The sequence below is a fragment of the Bombus huntii genome, chromosome 14, assembly GCF_024542735.1.
Source record: "Bombus huntii isolate Logan2020A chromosome 14, iyBomHunt1.1, whole genome shotgun sequence".
Classification (NCBI taxonomy): Eukaryota; Metazoa; Arthropoda; class Insecta; order Hymenoptera; family Apidae; genus Bombus; species Bombus huntii.
Genome location: NC_066251.1, coordinates 2,706,797 through 2,724,653, shown reverse-complemented (window position 1 = coordinate 2,724,653; position 17,857 = coordinate 2,706,797). Strand labels below are relative to the sequence as shown.

At 38.6% G+C, this 17,857-nt stretch overlaps 4 protein-coding genes and 1 long non-coding RNA gene across 8 annotated transcripts in view; 3 read left to right on the top strand and 2 right to left on the bottom strand.

Annotated features, from left to right (window-relative positions):
• Positions 1–17,857, top strand: part of LOC126873447 (facilitated trehalose transporter Tret1-2 homolog) — an 88,169-nt gene that overhangs the window by 12,205 nt on the left and 58,107 nt on the right. The window lies entirely within an intron of this gene.
• LOC126873444 (uncharacterized) overlaps positions 1–17,857 on the top strand; it is an 88,109-nt gene that overhangs the window by 21,276 nt on the left and 48,976 nt on the right. The window lies entirely within an intron of this gene.
• The window catches only part of LOC126873456 (uncharacterized), a 68,058-nt gene that overhangs the window by 31,364 nt on the left and 18,837 nt on the right, over positions 1–17,857 (bottom strand). Inside the window, exon 3 of one of the 2 annotated variants that reach the window (XR_007692406.1) lies at positions 7,744–8,015. The exons of the other annotated variant lie outside the window; for it this stretch is intronic. This is a non-coding gene — a long non-coding RNA (uncharacterized LOC126873456). The remainder of the gene's footprint in view (positions 1–7,743; positions 8,016–17,857) is intronic. 2 annotated transcript variants of the gene reach the window in all.
• LOC126873450 (unconventional myosin-XVIIIa-like) lies at positions 2,869–4,896 on the top strand. The gene has a single exon (XM_050634299.1). It carries the CDS (start codon positions 2,939–2,941, stop codon positions 4,892–4,894), a length of 1,956 nt encoding a protein of 651 aa, XP_050490256.1. The 5' UTR covers positions 2,869–2,938; the 3' UTR covers positions 4,895–4,896.
• Positions 9,155–9,703, bottom strand: LOC126873455 (uncharacterized). 2 transcript variants are annotated; one of them, XM_050634305.1, is made up of 3 exons: positions 9,583–9,703; positions 9,367–9,510; positions 9,155–9,294 (listed from the first exon to the last, which is right to left on the bottom strand). In XM_050634305.1, exons 1-3 carry the CDS (start codon positions 9,668–9,670, stop codon positions 9,170–9,172), a joined length of 357 nt encoding a protein of 118 aa, XP_050490262.1. In that variant the 5' UTR covers positions 9,671–9,703; the 3' UTR covers positions 9,155–9,169. The 2 variants fall into 2 exon arrangements, with proteins under 2 accessions (XP_050490262.1, XP_050490263.1); XM_050634306.1 differs by having other exon boundaries at positions 9,367–9,438.

Here is a 17,857-nt window from a genome sequence, read left to right as displayed (position 1 = left end):
TATTACAAATAATTGGTCTAGACGTGATATTATATGAGACTCTGTGTCGCGTGTTATAAAATACCGATATAGAAAAATATCAGTGTTTTTCACGATCTTTACAATTCATAACGTTGCGTCGCGACGATTGTAATTATCTGACAAGGGTACTCGCTACACTTCCGTTATGCGATCGTTTGAATATGCTCCGTTTTATATACTTGGAATTAAGCTATGAAAATTTACAAATGGTTGTATAATATTCTGATGCATAGTAAAATTTAAAAATCTAAAAAATTAAAATAATAAATTAATTATTCTGATAATTATTCTAAAACAATACCATCAATTCCTAACTTTTAAATCAATGATTTAAATATCTGATCACATGGCAGGGTTGCTCGCGCCTATTCCAGCTGCATGCAGGTCAACGTACGCGACATAGCTCTTTCAATTTGTAAGTCACCCCAAAGACTCGTCTGTTCTGGTGACTGCTCGATGTTTGCGCGGGATCGCGGGGGTTGTGGACGCGCCGGTGATGCTTTCGAATCTGTTGGGGATTCAATCGTGGATATGCAGTACTGTTCGGATAGGGACCTGCAATTTCACATTCGCCGTAATTCTGTTCGACTGGCGCGGAAGTGGACGTCACTCGTTCGGTTGGGGCAGTGCATTCATAATTCTGTTCGGTGGTCCCGGCCCGGCAGGCCCATGGTTAAGTAGAGTTAGAACTCGACACTCTTGTCAATATGTTGAATGTCGAGATCGAGGTGCAGTGATAAAGAACTCATGGGTGGATCTCGTGCGTAGTCACCTCCTCGTGGTGAGATCTGGTAATTGGTACCGTTTTTCAAAAATTTATCGGGGGATTAATCTTTGGAAATGATGCCAAGCCAAGAACTACGCTATATACAGTCCAGTTTGGATAACCAAAAGTCACGAAGAGAATTTTGGATGATCTAGACTGGACTGCAAAGTAGACCACCGTGGCTCACCGTGGCTCACCGTGATAAACCGTGGGATACCATGGAAAATCGTGGGATACAATAGCAAACCCTGCGGTACCGTGGGGCACCATGAAAATTCCTGGGTCACCATCGGAAACCTTTGGACACCGTGGGACACTGTCTGTTCGTTATCGATAAATTATCGATATGGCTTCAACGACGTATTGTATTACGAGTTTGTGATTACCTGAACTTGATAATGTATAATTAATAATTGATTTGAGAATGCAAGGATGGAAATAGGAAAGATTTAAAAATTCACATTTTTGTTTCAGATATATGAAATTGCAATTTCATTTAGAACTGATTAAACGATTCACTTAATTCTTATTACAGTACTTTACTATACAGTAATTTATTATTTTGATAGTGTGTTATGCTTACTGAAGTATTGTAGCATGATAGAATTATATTTCGTTGCTAGTATTGGATATCCTGTTTTATATTTTATTTATAATTTCGTACAAGATTGTAGTTTTAATTCAAACCAGTATTAAACTGAAGTAGTAACTTCACATGCGATACGAAAATGGAATGGAGAGGTCATGCGACCCGCAAAATGTGAACAAGCACTGAATATCACGTCTATTCCTGTTCCTCGTCTGTGGTAAAATTGTTTTAAAAAAGAGAATGATGCGTTTCATAAAGAATTATACTATTTATCTACTTACACTACCTTATCTACTTAAACAGTACTGTTAATTATGCATGTATAATTAAATGCATGTATAAATTAATTAAATATTAAAGTACTTATTAGGGACGGATTAATGCTTCTAGGAAGCATTGCTTTTTGCAGTAAAGATACTCTATATAACCACGCACCTGACTCACAAACGTTCCATCTAGATCCTGTCCCATCAAATTTGAAAAACTCTACCTGATAGAACATCTAATTTAATTTCAATACTTTAATCAGGAACCTAAAGGCGTTTTCGTAAGCCCTGCATAATACATACATATCCGAAAATAATAAAGGCACAGAGTGGCTTTATAAATCTTACCGATCAAGAATATAAAGATTCCCTTAAACCTAACTATAAGAAATCTAAAGGCTTCCTTATAGACCCTACCTATTAGTAATCAAGATGTTTCACTGTGTAACCCCGAAAAGAAGAATAAATCAGTAGCCATTACGGCCAGCAAAATACGACCATTATCCACTCGATATAATGCCGAGCAATAAATCGTGAGTGGACTACCTTTTCTTTTTCGCAATATTAATTAACTAAATTCATGTATAGAATAGAAAATTCTCAAGATAAATACACGAACAGTGCTTCATGCAATAGTTGTGTAATATCGTAGAATAAATTTGAATTAGAGATCGGTTGAAAATAGAAAGAACCGTGTACGTCGTCCTTCTGTGGTTCGTTTACATTTATGAGCGCCTATGTGACTAAAGTCACCTAGTTCTTACAGAGATATGAGAAAAAACAATAAAGAACGCTAGAGCAGAAGGACGGTTTCGGGTTCAAGGAGCGATGACCGAGAGGTCAGAGTATGCGAGTCGAAAAGCGAGTGTGTTGCGAGAGTCAGAGCTAACTGAATCGTTGAAGAGTAGAGTCGTTAGAGGTTTCGAGTTGTCGAAGAGTAGAGTCGTTAGAGGTTTCGAGTTGTCGAAGAGTAGAGTCGTGAGAATTGATAGAGTTGTTAGAGAGAAAGAGTGTGTGTGTGTTAGATTCGTTGTGACGAGAGTGATCAAATAACTGTAAAGTTATTTGATATAGATACGAGTATTGCATTTAGTTCCGTTAAATAAATATCGTTCTCTGTCCAATTTATATTTGTATATTCAATTTAATATTAATAAATTGTAAGTAATCGAAAAAAAAATTTCTATCCTTATTTTCCGATATTACAAGTGGGGGCTCGTCCGGGATCGAATAGGACAGAAAACGACACCTTTTAGCGGAGCTATTTGTGCGGGAGAAGAAAAAGAATAGAATAAAATGGCGAACGTTGAAGACCTCGAGAAGCTGAGGACGAAAGAGCTGAGAGCGCGTCTCGCTAGCTTGGGGTTGAAGGTAACAGGAAGAAAATCCGAATTACGCGCGCGGCTACAGGCGGCCCTAGAAGGAGATGATGTATCGTCGGAAGAAGAGAGCTCCGACGAAAGTAAAGGCGAGGACGACAAACAAGGCGCGCGAGAATACAGGAGAGGCACGCGAGCGGTGTATCAGGACCGCGATAAGTATCACCAGAAGGTATGCGTCGGTTCGATGTTGAGTCTTAAAGACGTAGAAGACTCATTAGAGAATTTCAGCGGGGATGATCTGCTGAGTGTAAATCAGTGGGTGGAAGACTTCGAGGAAATGGCAGAAGTGTGTGGTTGGTCAGACGCCCACATGGTGACCTATGCTAAGAAATTACTCACAGGCTCCGCTCAGGCCTTCGTACGACAAGAGCGATGCGCGAAGTCCTGGGCAAAGCTAAAGAGAGCGTTGAGGAATGAATTTGAAAATGTAGTAAGTGCCCAGCAACATGAGGATGATCTTGAGCAACTGGTTGGATTTAAGAAGCAATTGGAGAAGAAATTAGCTGATGCTTACGAAGAGGTCGAGGAACAACGTCAGGTTGTTGGACAATGGAAACGACGCGTGCAAAGTCTGAATGGCGAGATGCACGACTTGAGACTACTGTTGGAAGAACAAACAGCTAGGAATAATCTTCTGGAAAAGAAACAGCGCAAATTTGATTCAGAAACTCAGAATCTAATGAACGATCTGTGGCAAGAGAAAGCGCAACGTAAAAGATTAGCTAGAGAAAAAGAAATCGCGATCGCGGAGAAGTTTACCATAGAACAGATCCTTAGTGACGCAAGATTGGAAATCGAATTGAAGGAAGAAAGATTGCGGACATTGGGCCAAGAGCTTGAGGAGTTAACATTTGGTAGCAAAACGGAGGAGGAAGTAGCACAGCTGAAGAACCAGTTAGAAGATGCAGAATGCGCTAGAGCAGTTGCAGTTAAAGCGAAACAGGCACTGGAGCAAGAACTGAATGAGACGCAGGCTTCGTTGCAGGAAGTACTGCGGCAACGTTCCGAAGCAAAAGATCGTGTTAATGTAGCTAGTCGCGAACGAACTGAGCTACTGTCGCAATTGGAAGAAAATAAAGAAGAGTTGGCAGAAGTTTTGAAGAAGTATCGGGCAGCTGTGCAGCAAGTGTCGGAGGAATGGAGAATAGTGGCAAGATACGTGGTGATTGGTAAAGTGGACCACGAGATGGTGTCCTCGTCGGATTCTTGCGGCCAGCAGGAGGACTTAGCGAACATCACGAGGAGGAAGAATCTGGCTAAACAGCAACAGGATGTTGTTGATGATATTTGCGAATTTACTGAGAAGGATAGCGTTGCGGGTGTGAGGATTGTTTCAAGTTTTCGGTTAGACTCGAAGAGAATCAATGCAAGGCGAACGAAAAGACAAGGGAAGTTGCACGTGCGGAATCCCTCCAATAATATCGATACGAAGATTCGATATACAGAGGATGTGGATGACGAAGACGACGATGGGATTGTCGAGGACACGATGAACGTGAAGACCTTCGAAAAAGAAGAGATCATAGTCTCGGTAGATGGTAAGTTGTTAACGTCTTCCATGTACGAACCGAGCCTACGAAAAAGTCACGATGCTGCCACGACGATCAAAGCCCCTGACAAGAGTGAAATGGGTAAACAAACAACGGAGAGGAAGATAGAGGAAGAGCGAAAGAGGAGCAGTAGCATCGAGGACGAACAGGCCGCGGTGTTCCAAGAGGAACGAGATCAGCTGCGTACAGACGCAAAGAGACGGATCGAAGAGATCCAAGCCCGAGACAAGTGGACGTATAACAAGAGACGCAAGAAGGCGACAGCATACAGGACGCAGGGCGGTCCCCGACTAAAGCTGCATCCGAAGTTCCTTAACTAAAAGTAAAGGTCCTGCAAAATGACCGATACGTAGTGCAGCGAGAGCAGCACGACCACGGCAGCCGATCACATGAAGTGGTGGAATGCTGACGATAGTGATGTAAGTGCGAGCAGCGATGAGGAGCACATCTGAGGGCAGATGTGATTGTCAGGAAAGGCCGAGTGTAATATCGTAGAATAAATTTGAATTAGAGATCGGTTGAAAATAGAAAAAACCGTGTACGTCGTCCTTCTGTGGTTCGTTTACATTTAAGAGCGCCTATGTGACTAAAGTCACCTAGTTCTTACAGAGATATGAGAAAAAACAATAAAGAACGCTAGAGCAGAAGGACGGTTTCGGGTTCAAGGAGCGATGACCGAGAGGTCAGAGTATGCGAGTCGAAAAGCGAGTGTGTTGCGAGAGTCAGAGCTAATTGAATCGTTGAAGAGTAGAGTCGTTAGAGGTTTCGAGTTGTCGAAGAGTAGAGTCGTTAGAGGTTTCGAGTTGTCGAAGAGTAGAGTCGTGAGAATTGATAGAGTTGTTAGAGAGAGAGAGAGTGTGTGTGTTAGATTCGTTGTGACGAGAGTGATCAAATAACTGTAAAGTTATTTGATATAGATACGAGTATTGCATTTAGTTCCGTTAAATAAATATCGTTCTCTGTGCAATTTATATTTGTATATTCAATTTAATATTAATAAATTGTAAGTAATCGAAAAAAAAAATTTCTATCCTTATTTTCCGATATTACAGTTGTAATACAAATTAATTCACTAATGAAAATAAAAAAATAAAGATAAATACGAAACTTCCACAAGTAAAAGTTGGATATTTTAATAATAAATAGTAATATATGCACTCATATTTGAGTATTCGCAACACTAATATCGAGACGTCCTATGCAGCCATTTGGGTGGCTGCTAGTATAATTGCGTCAGATGATCTAGGAGCAGAAACGTGCTTCCAGAATCCAGTGGAATACGATTCGGCATTGAGCATAATATAAGCTCAACAGTACTATAAAAAACGCGATCATTCATTATCTCAACGCTAAATGGAAAAATACTTCGAAATCGTGATGGAATAATAACGCAACACTAACTCTCAAACTGAATGCAATGAAATTTACTATTTACCGCTCTGATTTCCGAGAAAAGCAAGAGGCAAACGAACGACTGTTATCGCAGCAGGATAATATTGCTCGCAATCACTTAGTTGCCAACCCAATAGTTCTAGCCCACGTACATGATAGTAAGATGATTCTTTGCGTCGTGAGCCTGAACGCAATCGTAGTCGATATAATTGGGACAAGTGCACACATGTAAGTGTACTCAGTGTACGAAGATGCAGATGCGAGGAGGGAATGATTTCTGCGGAGCGTTTCCCTACTGAGGAAATTTCAAACGAAAAAGTGTTTCGACGCGTGAGAGATCGTAGAAAATACGACAGTTTCAGTAGGAAACGTCGAAATAGAGCGAAAGTAAAGAGAACAAGAATTGCCGCGATAAAGGAAGCTATGCCCCAAGAAATTGAAGATGATTCAGATGCTGGATTATGATCGCGACGTAGCCTATGTAGCAACATGGAACAATAATAACTAACAGTAGAAGCTCTGCAATTCTTTTTGCTCGCTTTAATCTTTATATTTAAGAAATATATATCATATACTAATTGGCATTCGACTGTTCTAACACTATAATTAGGATATTTCCTAGATATAATAAGTACAAAAATATTATTGTTCCTATGTCGGAATATTTAAAATTAATTCGTTACATTTAAACAAATAACAAGGAGAATTAGAAGTGTTTATGTACAGAAATAATGTCGACTGTATGTAAAGGGGAAGTAGCCCCAGAAGTACCCAGTATGGTTGTGACAGTCGTGTAAATCGAACAAATCAATACGAAATCTGTAAATCACGAGATTCAGTGTAAAGATTTCTTACAGTTGTTCTTTTTTTGCGATAGATAACTACCCAAGATCATTCGTGCATTTTTTAAGTAATTATGAGTGAATTGGACTCTACGAATTGAATTATTGAAAATCTATCGTGATTATATAATTGCGTAAAAGTACTTATTTTTGGCAACATGTCCCAGCGTAGGATGGTAAGCAGTTAATGTGATTATGCAATATATATTTTTGAAATAAACAGTTAGAAATTAAATATCGCAGAGTAACAAATTCTGATTGAATGAGAATATAAAAAAAGCGTCCGTTTGAGATACCTATTTTCAGCGAATTTAACTATTATTCTTTTATTTCCAAATAGAGATACGAATCCATAGCAATTAAAGTTTTAATTCCTACGACTCGATTAAAAGTTTTGGCAAATAATCAAATGTATTAACATATCGTGTCGATATTTAAAAGTCACAATAATCTTAAATCTTTGACCTTGTGTCTTGATCGATCGTGACCATTTAAAATTTTGAATCTTTCAGCCTGATTTAAACTGTCACGACCCACCAAAATATAAAGTTCAAAGCTTAAAACTGTTACCTCTTATAAATATCGAATCATATTCCAAGGTTCAAACGGTTCTTCGGTATTATCTATACGACATGTTAATATATTTCATTATTTAGAAAAGATATTTAAGAAATATATAAAAACCTCTGAAATTATCATTGATTTGGAGGATACACAAAGGAAAAGATTGTAGAAGAAAGTTTTCAAAAGCACAAATAACCATTAGCAAACGCCACTGAAAAACTCAAGTACGTCTTCTATCTATAATAATATCAAATAACATCAAGCATATTTTTATGCTGTTGATAGAAATACCATAAATTGTATTTCTATTAAGATGGAAGATAGAAAATAATTCCCTTAATTCTCTTGAAAAAATTTTAATATTTAAATACTTCTCAATATCTATTCCGTGGTTTGGAATTCGCTCATAAGTTTGATTACACTATCTAATTAGAATAGAATTATGATTTCTATTCTTAACAAAGGTATCTGTTTTCCAGGTTTCCAGGGACTCTCCTGAGCACTTGCCTGAGGGCGGAAGTTCAAATCTTGTCGGTTTATTTTCGCTATGGAAACGGCGTAGTCTCTGGGACGCACAATGCCGGCAATGGCTGGCATGCTTTTCCGGTTAGTTTTCACTCTTGATATTACGTCAGGTACTTATCTGTAATTTTAATACGCAGAATGCAATTCCCTTCCCCCCCCCCTCGAATTGATGTTTCATAGTGATGTTCTTAAATTATTTCTTACTTGTATCGACTTGCGTACCATCGTTTAAAGTTGCACTTCTATTCCATCCTACATTACGATAAATTTGACATTTCGATTCAGATATTCATCGCACTGATTCCTTATTATATCAAAAATCGAGTGCGGACCTTTATATGTTTATGAGAAACCTGAATGCGCAACATGTTCATTATTACACATTAATACACCTAGACTTATCGCAAGTATCTAGCAAATTTTACTTCGCGTAGTATTTTACTTAATGCACATATAATGCGAATGGATTAACAGAATAATAATGAAATAGTTAAGAAATGAAACTAGTGGAAAGCATTCGGGCTAACATCGCGAAGAGTCCAATTGCTTATAGCCTGCGGTATGTATTGATTTTAAATATATTAATAGTATATATTAAAAATATAAATTTGCGTAAATATACGCAGTGTTTTCATAAAAAAACCGCACTACAATTAATATATGCTATATATAGCATTTCTTGTTTCTTATTCCAGCAACGCTAACTATGGTCATAGTCGGTACAGTCTATGGATGGACAACGATTTCTCTTCCTTATCTAATATCCGGAACCGGCGACGTGCCGATAACGATAACGCTCGATGAATCTTCGTGGATGGTTTCTTTGACGATACTAGGTTCAATGATCGGTTCACTTGTGGCTGCCCAGTTGGCCGATCGCGGCGGTCGTAAAGACTGCCTCCTTGTAAGCAGCACAATATGCACCATTGGCTGGTTCACCATGTACGAAGCAAAGTCCGTGCCAATGCTATACATTGCTCGAGTGTTTCTCGGTATAGGCGTTGGTATTGCCCGCACGATAAATCCCATGTTCGTGTCAGAAGTCGCCGACATAAATATCAGAGCAACCCTAGGTACTATAATCGCAGTAAACGTATATGCCGGGGCACTGGTAACCTGCGCCCTAGGAATCTGGCTAACGTACAAGTACCTCCTGCTGGTTCTTATATTAATATCGTTTGCATCCATCTTGTCGAACATGTGCTTCCCCGAAACTCCGTATTTCTTGGTCGCAAAAGGTCAAAACAAGCAAGCATGCAAGTCGATTGCCTATTACAAAGGCATTGTAGATCCTGAAAGAGTGAAAATCGAACTACGTGATCTACGCGCACAAACCAGATACGAATTACACCCAAAATCCAGATACGAAGTACACCAACAATCCAGTAGCGTTTTACCTTCACAACCCGGAAGCGATTTACCCTCACAATCAAGACGCGATTTAACCCCACAGTCCAGTAGCGATTTACCTTCACAACCCAGAAGCGACTTACCCTCACAATCAAGACGCGATTTAACCCCACAGTCCAGTAGCGATTTACCTTCACAACCCAGAAGCGACTTACCCTCACAATCAAGACGCGATTTAACCCCACAGTCCAGTAGCGATTTACCTTCACAACCCAGAAGCGACTTACCCTCACAATCAAGACGCGATTTGACCCCACAATCCAGTAGCGATTTACCTTCACAATCCAGAAGCGACTTACCCTCACAATCAAAACGCGAAGAACACTCAGGCTCTTTTTGGGAAGTAGTAGACACAGAATCCATGTCCTCACCATCCAGTACCGATTCAACCTCACAGCCTACATCCGTAATACAAACAGAAGTTATATGCGACGTACACCAGCAACCCACGGGCGAATTACACCGACCATCCGCAAGCGAAATACACCGGCCATCCACAAGCAAAATAAACCAACCATCCACAAACGAAATAAACCCAGACCAAATATACGAAATACAATCGCGATCCAGAAGCGATTTACGCATCCAATCCAATGAGGATACATCCAGCGATTTACAATCCAGTGCGGATTCACAAGAATCGGCGGACATAGATGAGATATACATGGATGGAACTAAATATACCTGTATAACCAAGCTGCAAGCAATACTACATCAAAGCAACAGGAAAGCTCTCTTTATCATGCTTGCAATGATCATGGCACAACAACTTAGCGGGAACTTCATCACTACGCAGTATCTGGAAGTGTTGTTGAACAAAACAACGATCGTTATCGATCCACAGGAAGCGTCGGTTTTGGTCCAGTTTTTTAGCCTTGCATCTGGCAGTTTAACCATCTTAACAGTGGAATTCGTTGGAAGAAGAACTTTTTTGCTTATATCCACGGCTGGATCATGTTTAACATTGAATATTTTAGCAAGTTATCTTTTGTTAGTTGAACATAAGTATAACATTTCCAACGCCTCTATTGTTCCAGTTATCGACTTAATTATATATCAAGTAGTGTTTCAACTTGGTTTAGGTACGTTATCCAATGTTCTCCTATGCGACTTATTTCCTACGGAACTAAAAGGTTTTGTTGGTGCCATCATTGTAATTTTCGATGGTATAATTGGTTTTACCGTGTCGAAACTGTATCAAGTGATTACCGATAATGTAGGATCGTATGCGATTTACTTTATCTTCGCTGCATCATGCTTCTTGGCATATATTGTGGTGTTCCTATGGATACCGGAAACAAAAGGAAAAACGTATCACGAGGTTAAAGCGCTTCTAGTTGGTGAAAATTTGAATTCACCGAATGAAGAAGTTAGCACCGCTGGAATGGATAGTCGTGAAATATGACAGGAGAAAATGCACTGACAATCCATAGCACGGTGTCTCCATACTCGGAATATTTTATTTCTCATTTTTATTAGTATAACGATAAAGATCTACAATTTTATCACGATATGCAATTTTTGTAGGAACGTAGGTTTATTTGTTTGTACGTGTAATTTTAGAAATGTGTTTAACAAAGCTCATGGTCATTTACAAACATATGCATCGTATAAATTGACTTGAATTGAACTTAGAGGAATACATGTTCTCAAACTAAACTTTTTATCCATTTCATAATACGAACAATGTAACAATATCAATTAACTCGAGATAACTGAACAAGAGTTTGCAAAAGTAAGAAAAGTAATATATTAAAAAATGACAAGGTGACATAATACTGACAAGAACAATTCTCTATATTTCAGCTGTTATCTATGCTGTTATTTTTTGTTTGCAATATATAACATATGTATATCACATACACATATGCTAATATTGCCACAATAAACAGCAGGTATACTGAAAAAGTCAGTATTTATGCTAAAAATAATGTAATATAATTAACATAACAAATTGCTAATAAGTACTTATATTACATTGTGTTTGTCGCTGATAAGCATATGTATATACATATACAATTATATATGTGTAAGACATGGTCTTTTCGGCGTTGTATTATAGTTATTACTGAAAAATTTTTGAATATGCTTCTTCGAATATTATAGTAATTACTGTATCATAACACAACGATAAACATCTAGCCTTGTCCAGCAGAAATTCTATCGGACTGATGAATGTTATCTTCGGTAAATTATGGCTATAATAATAGTGTTCAGTTTAGAAATTTATAATATTTCCTACTTTTAATATACGATAATTTACGCGAAAAATTAAATATCGATAATTTTATAAATTTTTTTCTATCAACAATTATGTATTTATTGTATACCTTTAAACAATTATCTTATTAAAAAGCTACAAGCAACATGGAATTACCATTTATATATAAAATCACAAACAAGATTTTAAATGATCTATTTTATTTAAGTTCTATTGTAGATGAATTTCTTACAGACACACCTAGTGGAAATTAATTAAAGGAGTCCGAATGAAAACTGTCCGAAAACCGGAGTCAACTGTAATATCAAATACTGCTAAGGTCTTTAACCTACGTCATGCTAAATCGGTAACGTCGAGAACGATATTAAAATGGTAAGAAAACCACCGAGTTCAGTGGGTAAAGTACTCCGAATAGGGACCTTCTCTTCCACGGTTCCGTCGCCCACCTCTTTCACAAAATATTACAAATTTTGTATAAAAGAATTCGGACAAATTCTTTATTCCCATTCATTTGAAAAATATTAGCTCTTCGATCATTTTGGAAAACAACAACGAAAAGAGTTTTAAAAACGACAGAAGCAGAAATTTAAACCTGAAAGTAAAGATTTAGTCAAACCAAAAACTAAATTTCATTTATATTATAATTCTCTGTGAGATGCTAATTCGTATATGTATCGGTATTTCACACATTCACTATTGCAAAAACGGGAATAGACGTGATATTATATAGGACTCTGTGTCGCGTGTTCTGAAATACCGATATCGAAATATATCAATGTTTTTCACGCTCTCTGCAATTCATAACGCTGCGTCGGGATTGTAATTATCTCAAGAGATACTCGCTAAATTTCCAGTACGTGATCGTTTGAATGTGATCCGTTTTGTATACTTGGAGTTAAGTTTTGAAACTTTATAAATGATTATATAATAATCTGATGGATTCTAAAATTTAAAAATCTAAAAAGTTAAAATAATAAATCTACTCTCCTGATAATTAATCTAAAACAATAACATCAATTCCTAACTTTTAAATCAATGATTTAAATATATGATCGCATGGCATATTCGTTCGCGCGTATTCCGGATGCATGCAGGTCAACGTGCACTGGACAGCTCTTTCAATTTGTAAGTCGCCGCAAGGACACCTCTGCTTTGGTGACTGCTTGATAACTGCTCGACGTTTGCATCGAATCACGGGAGTTGCCGTCGCGCCGGTGATGCTTGCGAATCTGCTGAGGGTTCAGTCGTGGATCTGCAGTCTTGTCCGATAGATACTTCGGTACTAGATCAGAGACCTGCAATTTCACGACCTCCGTAATCCTGTTCGTCTCCGAGAGGGTGGACCCCACTATTCAGCCTTGCATTCGTAATCCTGTTCAGCGGTCCCTCCACGGATTCCACTTGTTCAGTTGGAGTGTGTTATGTTGCCGGCCCGTGTGCTGGATCCACGGCTGCATCTCCAGTGAATCACTGGCATCAGTGGTCGGTACCATAAACCGCGACTCATGTAAGTTTCGAACGGCGAAACAGGAATCGAGTGAAGGGCATTCCGCTGATCCTGAGGGTTGTCCGGTACACGGGGGTACGTCGCGTAGGTTTGTTAGTTCTTTCGAAAGATCGCGATCTCGTTCGTTCTGGGCGCACCGTGATTTTTCTTTTATCGTTTGATTCTTCGGATTTCTTCGTGTTTTTCCATTTTTCAGGGAAGCTTATTGGGGTCATGTTAGAGTTTCTTTCTAATACGTTCAAGAGTTTAGAGTCGCGAAAATAACATGTTAAACAGTTTAGTGTAACGACTCGTACGTCCCCCTTGCAAGACACAAAATTGTAATACACAGTGTCAATAGCTACATTTTCTTTCTCTCGTTCAATGTTAGAGAAATGTGCCTTTGATACCGAATGCTACCAGTAGGGATGCGAATTACTGTACGATATTTGCACTGATCGATGTAGTCGTTGTGTAGGAGATAGATGTTGCGTTATGTATGCTTTTCTACGTTTGTAAAGATACATGTAAGCGCTACGATAGAGATATATGTTTCGAAATTAGGCTACGAAACAACTATTTCTTTACGCAGGGCCATGGTCAAGTAGAGTCAGAACTCGACATTCTGCCAATAGGTCGAATGTCGAGATCGATGTGTAGTGTTAAATAACCTATGGGCGGTTCTCGTGCGTTGTCACCTCCTCGTGGTGAGATTTGGTAATTGGCATCGTTTTTCAAAAATTAATCAGTTGATTAATCTATTACCAACCCAAGGACTACGCTACAGTCCGGTTTGGATCATCAAAAGCCACTAAGAGGATTTTGGATGTTCTCGACTGGACTGCACAGAGGGATACCGTGGAACATCATTAGACATCGTAGGACATTGTTCGACATCATTGGACACCATTGGACATCATTGGACATCGCGGCAGTTTCAGTAGGAAACGTCGAAATAGAGGGAAAGCAAGGAGAAAAAGTATTGCCGCGATAAAGGAAGCTATGCTTCAAGAAATTAAAGAAATTCAAATGCTGGATTATGATCGCAACGTAGCCAATGTAGCAACATGGAACAAATGTAACCAATAGTCGAAGCTGTGCAATTATTTTTGTTCATTTTAATTTGTATATTATAGGAAATATATATCATATAATAGTTGGCATTCGACTGTTCTAACATTATAATTAGGATATTTCCTAGATATAATATGTACAAAAACATTATTGTTCCTATCTCGGAATATTTAAAATTAATTCGTTACATTTAAACATATAACAAGGAGAAGTAGAAGTGTTTATGTGTTGAAATAATGTCGACTGTATGTAAAGGGGAAGTAGCCCCAGAAGTACCCAGTATAGTTGTGGCAGTCGTGTAAATCGAACAAGTCAATACGAAATCCGCAAATCGCGAGATTCAGTGTAAAGATTTCTTACAGTTGTTCTTTTTTTGCGATAGATAACTACCCCAGGACATTCGTGCATTTTTAAATAATTATGAGTGAACTGAATCCTACAAATTGAATTATTGAAAATCTATCGTGATTATATAATTGCGTGAAAGTACTTATTTTTGGCAGCATGTCCGAGAGTACAACGGTAAGCATTTAATATGATTATATGATAAATATTTTTGAAATAAACGGCTAGAAATTAAATATCGCCGAATAACAAATAATAAATTCTAATTCAACGAGAATATAAAAAATAGCGTCTGTTTGAGGTACCTATTTTCAGCGAATTTAACTATTATTCTTTTATTTCCAAATAGAGATTGGAATCCATAGCAATTAAAGTTTTGATTCCTACGTCTCTATTTAAAGTTTTGGCACATAATGAAATGTATTAACATATCGTGTCGATAATACCAAAGAACCGTCTGAACCTTCGAGTATGATTCGATATTTAAAAGTCACAATAATCTCACATCTTTGACCCTGTGTCTTAATCGATCGCGATCATTTAAAATTTTGAATCTTTCACCCTGATTTAAACCGTCACGACCCACCAACACATAAAGTTCCCAGCTTAAAACCGTTACGTCCTATAAATATCGAATCACATTCGAAGGTTCAAACTGTTCTTCGGTATTATCTGTACGACATGTTAATATATTTCATTATTTAGAAAAGATATTTAAGAAACATATAAAAACATTACAAATTATCATTGATTTGGAGGACACTCAAAGGAAAAGATTGTAGAAGAAAGTTTTCAAAAGCACAAATAACCATTAGCAAACGTCAGTGTAAAACTCAAGTACGTCTTCTATCTATAATAACATCAAATAACGTCAAGAATATTTTAATGCTGTTGATAGAAATATCATAAGTTGTATTTCCATTAGGATAGGGGAAAGAAAATTTTTTTAATTACCTTGAAATAATGTTAATATTTAAATACTTCTTGATATCTTTTCCGTGGTTTGGAATTCGCTCCAAAAAGATTGATTAGACTATATAATTAGAAAAGAATTATGATTTCTATTCTTAACAAAGGTATCTGTTTTCCAGGTTCCTAGGAACCCTCCTGGATACTCGCCTGAGGGCGGAGGTTTAGATCCTGATCGATCATCTCCGCAAGGGAAATGTCCTAGTCCCTGCATCTTACGAAGCCGGCAATTTCTAGCATGTATTTCCGGTTAGTTTTCACTCTTGATATTACGTCAGGTACTTATCTGTAATTTTAATACGCAGAATGCAATTCCCTTTCCCCCCTCGAATTGATGTTTCATAGGGATGTTCTTAAATTATTTCTTACCTGTATCGACTTGCGTACCATCGTTTAAAGTTGCACTTCTATTCCATCCTACATTACGATAAATTTGACATTTCGATTCAGATATTCATCGCACTGATGCTTTATTATGTCATAAACCGAATGCGGACTTTTATATATTTATGAGAAATCTGAAAGCGAAATAATGTTCATTATTACACATTAATACACCTAGGCTTATCGCAAGTCTTATACAAATTTTACTTCGTGAGGTGTTATACTTCATGCAGTAGTACTTTACTCAATGCACAAATAATGCGAATGGATTAACAGATTAATAATACAATAGTTAGGAAATAAAACTAGAGAAAAGCATTTGAGTTAACATCGCGAGGAGTCCAATTACTTATAGCCTGCGGAATGAATTAATTATAAATATATTAAGAGTATATATTAAAAATATAAATTTGCGTAAATATACGCAGTGTTCTTATAATACAATCGCACTACAATTAACATATGCTATATATAGCATTACTTGTTTCTCATTCCAGCAACCCTAACCATGGCCATGGTCGGTACAGTCTACGGATGGACAACGACTTCTCTTGTCCATCTAACAACCGGGACCGCTGACGTGCCGCTAAGGTTACGACGCGTGGAATATTCATGGGTGATTTCTATCACAGTCATTGCTTCAATCTTCGGTTCACTTCTGGCTGCCCAGTTGGCCGATCGCAGGGGTCGTACATACTGCCTCCTTGTATGCAGCATAATATTCACCGTAGGTTGGTACATCATCTATGAAGCAACTTCCGTGCTATGGCTATACTTTGGTCGGCTGTTTCTCGGTATAGGCGTTGGTTTTGCCCGCACGATAACTCCCATGTACGTGTCAGAAATCGCCGACATCAACATCAGAGGATCCCTAGGTACTCTAATCGCAGTGGCCGTATATATCGGAAAACTGGTAACCTGCGCCCTAGGAACCTGGCTGACGTACAACTCACTCCTGCTGGCTCTTGTAATACTATCCTTTCTATCCTTCTTCCCGAACCTCTGTTTCCCCGAATCACCGTATTTCTTGGTAGCAAAAGGAATAAAGGAGGAAGCATCCAAGTCGATAGTATATTACAAAAATATCGCAGATCCTCAGAGAGTGGAAATCGAACTACGTGCTCTACGCACAGAAGCCAGATACGAATTACACCCACAATCCAGATGTGAATTAAACCAACAATCCAGAAGCGATTTACACTCACAATCCACAAACGATATACACCGGCCATCCACACGCGAAATGCACCAACCATCCACAAGCGAAATACACTCAGAACCCACAAGCGAAATACACCAGCCATCAACAAGCGAAATACACGTATCATCCGCAAGCGAAATATACCGACCATCCACAAGCGAAATACGCCCACCATCCACAAGCGAAATACGCCCACCATTCACAAGCGAAATACGCCCACCATCCACAAGCGAAATACGCCGACCATCCACAAGCGAATTACACCGACCATCCACAAGCGAAATACGCCGACCATCCACAAGCGAATTACACCGACCATCCACAAGCGAAATACACCGACCATCCACGAGCGAAATACACCGACCATCCACAAGCGAAATACATCGACTACCCACAAGCGAAATACACCGACCATCCACAAGAAAAATACACCGACCATCCACAAGCGGAAAACACTCACAATCCACAAGTGAATTACACCGACCATCCACGAGCGAAATACACCGACCATCCACAAGCCAAATACACCGACCATCCACATGCGAATTATACTCACAATCCACAAGCGAATTACACCGATCATCCACAAGCGAAATATACCGACCATCCACAAGCCAGATACACCGACAATCCACAAGCCACATACACCGTCCACCCACAAGTCAAATACACCGAACATCCACAAGTCAAATACACCGAACATCCACAAGTCAAATACACCGACCATCCACAGGTCAATTACACCCAGAAACCACAAGCGAAATACACCAATCATCCACAAGCGAAATACACACAGGACCCACAAGCGAAATACACCCAGGAACGAGAAGCGAATTACAATCGCGATCCAGAAGCGATTTACGCACACAA